This window comes from Gekko japonicus, unplaced genomic scaffold, assembly GCF_001447785.1.
Source record: "Gekko japonicus isolate JY-2015 unplaced genomic scaffold, Gekko_japonicus_V1.1 scaffold3999, whole genome shotgun sequence".
Lineage (NCBI taxonomy): Eukaryota > Metazoa > Chordata > Lepidosauria > Squamata > Gekkonidae > Gekko > Gekko japonicus.
Window position 1 is genome coordinate 87,270 of NW_015174372.1, and position 7,633 is coordinate 94,902.

Here is a 7,633-nt window from a genome sequence, read left to right on the forward strand (position 1 = left end):
GCCGGCCTTGCAGCTCCACTGCCGAGCCCCATGAGGGGCCGGCGGTGGACCTGCAAGGCCGGCGGGAGTGCAAGGAAGCCCCGTGAAGGCCCTCCCTGGCCCCAGGCAGGCAGGGGTGGGGAGAGGCAGGGAGGAAGCAACTTACCCTCCCTCTTCTCCTGCCTCCTCCTGGCTGAATGAGGGCCGGAAGCAGGGGGCGGGGCTTCGTCATGAGCCCCGCCCCTCCGTACCTCACCCGGGGGAACTGGGATCCCCCGCGATCCCCCCGAAATGACCTCTGGTTCTAGCACTGTTTTAATCGTAATTTATGTTTTTTTAATGTGATTCTTTGCTGTAAGCCGCCCTGAGCCGGCTTCGGCTGGGAGGGCGGGGTAAAAGTTCAAATAAATAAATAAATAAATGTACCCAAAGGCAATCAGAACGCTGACGAAATATAATCAAATTCAGGGTCGCAAAGGCAGAAGACACTGAATTGCCCTAAATCAGCAAGAGAGACACAGACCCCAGAGGAAGAATTCTTCTAGGGAAAACGAGATGAGCCCTCGGGATCCTGCTAAGATTACTGGACACTCCCCCCCCCCAACGTGGGGGCATATCTGGACTTCCAGGATCCTGTAAGCTGTGCGGGCACCATGGCCTCTGCCGACATCTTCTTCTTTGGCACCCAAGCGTTTCTGAAAATGGGCAGGGCCGTGTGGGGATTCTGCCCAGCAAGGCTTCTGACTGGCTGGTCAGATTTTTAAAAAACGCCGCTTCGGCAGCAGCCGCCAGCACAACACAAGGATCTTCACTGGGTGACTGAAGGGAAGCTGCGGCAGCCATTTTTGTGTCCACTTACAGCACCTGCGGCAGCTATTTTGCGGCTACATCCACCACACTGCGTCAGGATTCCAAAGGAGCCCGAGGGCTCAAAAAGGAGGAGGAGGAGAATGGCTTTATACCACACCCTTCACTTGGCGTCTCAGAGCGGCGGACAAACTCCTTTCCCTTCCCCTCCCCCCACAACAGACACCCTGTGAGGTAGGTGGGGCTGAGAGAGGTCTTGACAGAAACGGCTCTTTTTCAAGGACAGCTGTGTCAGAACTACGACTTGCCCAAGGTCATCCAGCAGCTGCAAGTGGAGGAGTGGGGAATCAAACCCGGTCCTCCCAGATTAGAGTCCGCACACTTAAGCCACAACACCAAACTGGCTCTCAACACCAAACTGGCTCTCTAAGAAGAAGAGATTGGATTTATACCCTGCCCTTCACTTGGAGTCTCAGAGGGGCTTACAATCTCCTCTCCCTTCCCCTCCCCACAAACACCCTGCGAGGTAGGCGGAGCTGAGAGAGCTCTCTCGAGGACTGCTCTTTCAAGAACAGCTCTGAAGCTACGGCTTGCCCAATGTCATCCAGCAGGTGCAAGTGGAGGAGTGGGGAATCAAACCCGGTTCTCCCAGATTAGAGTCCGCGCACTTAACCACGACACCAAAATGGCTCTCAACACCAACCAAAATGGTTGGGGACCCCTGCTGTAAGACATCACAGAAGCCCTGAGGACCCCCCTCTTCCCCTGGGGGCCGCCCTCACCGCCGTGCCCATCTTCTCCAGGGTCTCCTCGTTGATCGGGTAGCGCAGCTTCATCTTGCGGTACAGGGGGTGTTTCTCGTGGTAGCTGACCAGGTCGAGGAGGCTCTCAAATTCGGCTGAGCTGCCCAGCATGAACAGGCGCCCCTCCTGCTGGATCCGGCAGTGTTTAATCTTGCCCTCCGCTCTGCAGCCATCGGGGGACCGGAAAACGAAAAACAAAACACATGACGGTGTATCCCTGAAGCCACAGTGAAAAATCCCTCAGCTGTATTCCAAACAGAGCAACTCCCCCCCAAGAACAGAAGTTCTTCTTTGGCTGGGAATGGTACATGTTGTCAAGCATTGGTTTCATTTCACTGAGGAATTTCACATTACCCTTTTTAACCCGTTTTGAAGCTGTTTTTGATCCGTCATGGACACTTCCCCCAAGAACAGAAGTTCTTCTTTGGCTGGGAATGGTACATGTTGTCAAGCACTGGTTTCATTTCACTATGTTTCACTTCACTGCTTGCCATAGATATGGAGGGAGAGAATTCCTGAGGGGACTGCCTGGGTGCTTTGGGTGGATGCTTGTAGAAGCCATAATTATTCCTTAAGGTTGTGCCCCACTACTGGTTCCCAAGGGAGCGGGCCTTGGAGTCTCCTCTGCCAGGCTGGGATGCAGATTAGGCAGCATATACCTGTCAGGGTTGCCATAGTAACTGTAGAGGCTGAACGGTGACGTATGTGAGAGGTGTGGGATGTATTTTGTATTACCTATAATAGAGGCTTTTGTGCGCCTTTTGTCAGTTCTGACACAGAACAAGTTTACTAAAGTAAGCATATCTCAATAAACTACCACTGCCAAACTGGGAGACCTGACACATGTGCAGAAATGGTACATGTGGCCCCACTGCTGGATCTCCTGATGGCACCTGGTATTTTTGGCCACTGTGTGACAGAGTGTTGGACTGGATGGGCCATTGGCCTGATTCATCGTTGGCTTCTCTTATGTTCTTAAGCACTGGGTAGAGGCCAAAGGTAGCAGTTTGGTACACAAATGTATAGAAATCTAGACACTTGTCAGGGATGCTCCAGGCCAAGGGTGTCGAACTCATTTGTTATGAGGGCCGGATCTGACATAAACGAGACCTTGTTGGGCTGGGCCACGTGTGTCATAAAATGTAATGCCAGGTAAAGAACACAAACACGAAGGGTTTTTAAAACTTAAAAACATGCTTAAAACATTTAGCACTCTTGCAATATTTTGTTTATTTAACAGTGTCTGATCACTGACACCTCTCTTGCTCTGAATTATTGCATCAAAATGTCTGTGCTGTTGCAATCTTGAGTATGCTGTTCAAGTGTGTATCTGTAAGCTGCAAGCCTACTTTTGCTTTATTGACACTCACCACAGAAATCTCATGCTCAGAGTTCTGAGTCTAGGACCCAGGGGAAAACATGAAATGGTTGAGCAATTGAGAGAGTCTGGCGAAGTAAGCTATAATGAAGCAGCAACAGAACTGGAAGCAGGAGATGGCCAGTTCCAGTGCGGGCCTGATAGAATCCCTCTGGGGGCCTGATCCGGCCCCTGGGCCGCATGTTTGACACCCCAGCTCTAGGCTGATCCTGCATTGAGCAGGTGGTTGGACTAGCACGAGACTGGTGGAATGAGCTCCCGGAGGAGATCAGGGCCCCGCGGGATCTTATGCAGTTCCGCAGGGCCTGCAAGACGGAGCTCTTCCACCAGGCTTTCAACTAGGAGCCGCCCCCACTACTACCAATGAGCCGGCCCGTAGTTTTAACATCTGGCCTCTACCACTGTGCTCAGGAAGATCATTGAGTGGCAAACTGTCTGGCGGTATGGTATTTCCAGCACGCCATCTTATGTATCTAATGTATCAGCACTAGAACTTTATGAGATTCTTGTTTTATTGTAATTGAATTTTAAACTGTTTTTATGTGAATGAATGGTCATTTGCAGACCAATTATGTAGGCCGCCCTGAGCCCGCTTGCGGGGAGGGCGAGGTATAAATTAGATAGATAGATAGATAGATAGATAGATAGATAGATAGATAGATAGAGAGAGAGAGAGAGAGAGAGAGAGAGAGAGAGAGAAAGACAGAGAGAGAAAAACAGAGAGACAGAGACAGAGAAACAGAGAAAGAGAGAGAAAGACAGAGAGAGAGAGAGAGAGAAAGACAGAGAGAGAGAGAGAGAGAGAGAGAGAGAGAGAGAGAGATGGCCTGTATGGACCCTTCCAACTCTGTGATTCTGTGATTCTATAATGAAAGAAAGGGCAGCACTTGTGGGTCAAACTACAGGTGACGGGGACCATGGGTCCATCCCATGGCTGCCAGCGCCATTTTGGAAGCCGTTGTGGTTCTTGAAAATCCGCTGCAAAGCCCTGATTGGGTCATGAGGCAGAAGGAGGCAATGGCAAGCCACCTCTGTTTGTCTGTTGCCGGGAAACCCCTGCTGGCTTCACCACTAAGTCGGCTGCAGCTTGTTGGCCCTTTACACACAATAATACAAGCCATACGATCGCCCTGACTCGGATGTCCCTGGCTAGCTCAATCTCATCACATCTCAGAAGCTAAGCAGGGTCGGTCCTGGTTCGTACCTGGAGGGGAGACCACCAAGGAAGTTCAGGGTTGCTACGCAGAGGCAGGCAATGGGCAAACCACCTCTGTTTGGCTCACCTGAACCAAACGGCCCAGGCTAGCCTGACTGTAACAGATCTGGAAAGCTAAGCATGCTTGGTCTTGGATAGTACTTGGGTGGGAGACCACCAAGGAAGTCCTGGGTTGCTACACAGAGGCAGGCCATGGCAAACCACCTCTGAAGGCAACTTGCCTTGCAAACCCCATGAGGGGTTGCCATAAGCGGGCTACAACTCTGCAGTACAACACAGCTACACTGTAGTTGCATGTACACAAACCCCATAACGGCTGCCAATCTTCGAGCCCAGCAGTTTTGGGGAGGAGAGAATTTGCAGTGGAAAGGGAGGGTTTGTGTAATGATTCCTTGTTTTAGAGTGTGTGTGTGTGTCTTTAGGTTGGAGTGCAGCGGTAGCAGAGTAGAGTGATTGAGAGAGACAAGTGTGCTGTGATTGGAGGATGAGAGAGTGGGGGGGGGTGTCAGTTAGTCAGTTATGAAAGTCAGTTAGAAAAAGCCGTTGGGAGATATTCATTCAGTTAGTGTGTTCAGTCAGTGAGGGTTATTATTGTTCTGTGTGAAAACTTAAAGAGTAAAGAGTTCAGAATACAAGTCTGTAAAAGCTAAAGTTGTGAAGGAGCTATGAGAAGGGGTCTGTGAGACTCCAGAGTGGTGAAAGAGAAGCTATAGTGCAAAGAGCTAAGCCAGTGTGACTGCCTGGCCCCGGTCACACGGGAGATTTTGGCCCAGGAGAGGGACGGATCGGGGGCGCAGCAAACGGGCGCGAGCACACCGCAACATCTGGGAATCGGCTCGCACCCGTCCCCGATCCGTCCCTTCAGGCCAATAACGCGCTGTAAAAAAGAACCACCCCCAGAGGAGGACTTACCTGGGACGCCGCATCAAGCACGGCCGTGGGATCGCCGGCGCGCTCTTCGTTCGTAGCAATCCCAGCTCCCGGCCGAACTGTGCATGCTCACACACGCGCAGTTCGGCTGCCTCGCTTCCCTGTCAGTGGCTTCCCCCCAGCATCTGATCGTGCCGGGGAGGAAGTGTGCGGCGGCTCAGGGGATCTATGTGATCCCGCCGCCGCGTGTCTCTTTTGGTGCGGCTTTAAAAAGTGCGGCAGACAATAGCACTTTGCCCGTCCCCCGTCCCCCCCGTGTGGCAGGGGCCCCTGTTAAAGAAAGAGATTCCTGTCAGAGTGGGATCTTAATGTTAAGAAGATTGTGTGCGATACCTCACCAGTTTATTAATCATTTCCTTGTTCCCAAACAGTTACAGAATAACCAACCTCATATTTTGTTCTTATTTCAATAAATCACCTTTTGTTCAAGTTTATCCCAGAATTCAGCTCTATCTTTCCCCAGGACCACATAGATCCCTGAAAAGCCCAGACTCTGGGTCACTTTACCAAGAGCAAAGGAGAGAAGGTTTGGAAGTCCTTAAATTCCTGGTGGCGGCAGAAAATACCCAGTTTACAAAAGCAAAGAACACGTATAAAGTGAAACCCAGTCCTCCCAAATAAGGGGGCGCCACAGGGAGCTTCGCACGTCTCTTGCCTCCCCATTTTTCTGTTGGGAACGTCCACCCCCCCAGCTACCTCCGGGGATTTCTGGCTGTGTGCTTACCCTACTGGGGTACACCCGACACTCACCGAAAAGAGACTGCATAAGAGTTGGGCTCGCTGCGTTTGCGCACGAGGAAGGCTCCATCCCGGGGCACCCGCATCAACATGTGCTCGGCCTGCAAGCGGGTCAGGTTGGCGTGGTACCACCTGGTTGTGGGAGAACAAAAGAACATCAGAAGAGCCCTGCTGGATCAGATCAACAGTCCACCTACTCCAACCAATGTTCCCTCTAAGCTGTGGAGTCTTGTGAGCAAAAGTTCTACTTTGTGAGCCACTGGCATTAAAGTTGTGAGCGGGCGATTTGGCTCCTGCATAAATTAGTTTGCTCTGGAGACATCCCTCCTGATCCGAGACAAATATGTGTGAGCCAGAGGCTAAAAAACTGTGAGCTGGCTCACACTAACTAAGCTTAGAGGGAACACTGACTCCAACAGCCTCTGACTCCTCTGACTAAGCTTAGAGGGAACACTGACTCCACAACCTCTGACTCCTGGGGAACTTCCAATCTGTAATCAATCGTTGGGGGATTTCATGCCACAGAAGCGTCTCCCCCCCCGCACTCCTACCGGCTAAACCTCCGTCGCCTTCCAGGCCAAGCAGCGGTGCTCAGGAGCAATGCTCCCTCTAAGCTGCGGAGTCTTGTGAGCAAAAATTGTACTTTGTGAGCTACTGGCATTAAAGTTGCGAGTGAGCAATTTGGCTACTGCATAAATTAGATTGCTCTGGAGCCATCCTTCCTGAGCTAAGACAAAAATCTGCGAGCCGGAGGCTAAAAAACTGTGAGCCGGCTCACACTAACTCAGCTTAGAGGGAACACTGCTCAGGAGGCCTACATGGACGGAAAGAAGAATGGGGTGGAGGAAAGAGAGGGCCAAGGCTTAGAGCGCTCACTCTTTGCTCTCGTGGGCATTGGGCTGCGGCACGGGGTCCGTCAGCCGCATCTCGAACTCGTTGCAGCGCAGCGGCACCTCGCGGTAGTGGCAGATGAGGCTGTAGAGGCTGTCAAAGACCAGGTTGTCTGTCAGGTAGAACTTGGTGGCCCCGGCTTCCTGCCGGGAATGGATGCGGCAGTGCTGGACGCGGCCGGAGCGCCTGCGGAGGGAAGGCAGGGAAGAACTGGGGGGAAAGGGAAGGTCAATAGCACCCCCCCCCCCCCAGCCAGGAGGGGCCCAGGAAGCTGAATTCCCCCCCCCCCGGGAAACCCGTCTGAAATCAGAACTGCAGTGGATCCTCCCCCTCCCCCCTACCACTCCACTGAACAAAGTTTGGACCCTTCCGCCAAGTTAAGTGGCTCTTCCTAAAAACAAGCTTGCGCTTAATTTGTGCTTTACGCAGGTATTTATATTGTTGTTTTACCTGTTGCAATTTTTATGTAAGCCGCCCGGAGCCTGCCTTGGTGGGGAGGGCGAGGTGCAAATCAAATCAAAATCAATCAATAAAATTAATTCCAAAGTGTTAAACAACACCCAGGATGAAACGTCACCCATTTTAATTCAAAACCTGGCCTTCTGAAAAGGCCGATTAACGTTTCATGCTTTAGAGGGCAGCTTGAAACACTGATAAAACATGCAAAATAAAATATATCACAATCATAAAAACAAAAACATTAAAATCAGTTGAGGATTATTATTGTTGTTGTTACATTAAATTTATGAATAGTCCCATCCCTACTATCCTGGGGCTCTGGGCTATGTAAAGATAAAGGTTCCCCCTGCTCGAAAGCCAGTCAAATCCGACTCTAGGGGTGTGATGCTCATCTCCATTTCCAAGCCGAAGAGTCAGCGCTGTCCGAAGATG

General features: G+C 51.4%; 1 protein-coding gene across 1 annotated transcript in view; it reads right to left on the reverse strand.

The window, feature by feature from the left end:
• The window catches only part of LOC107121439 (1-phosphatidylinositol 4,5-bisphosphate phosphodiesterase gamma-1-like), a gene marked incomplete at its 5' end in the record, with an annotated part of 59,781 nt that overhangs the window by 34,791 nt on the left and 17,357 nt on the right, over nucleotides 1–7,633 (reverse strand). Inside the window, 3 exons of the mRNA XM_015424347.1 lie at nucleotides 1,569–1,752; nucleotides 5,864–5,983; nucleotides 6,728–6,928. Coding sequence (XP_015279833.1) covers nucleotides 1,569–1,752; nucleotides 5,864–5,983; nucleotides 6,728–6,928 — 505 coding nt within the window. The remainder of the gene's footprint in view (nucleotides 1–1,568; nucleotides 1,753–5,863; nucleotides 5,984–6,727; nucleotides 6,929–7,633) is intronic.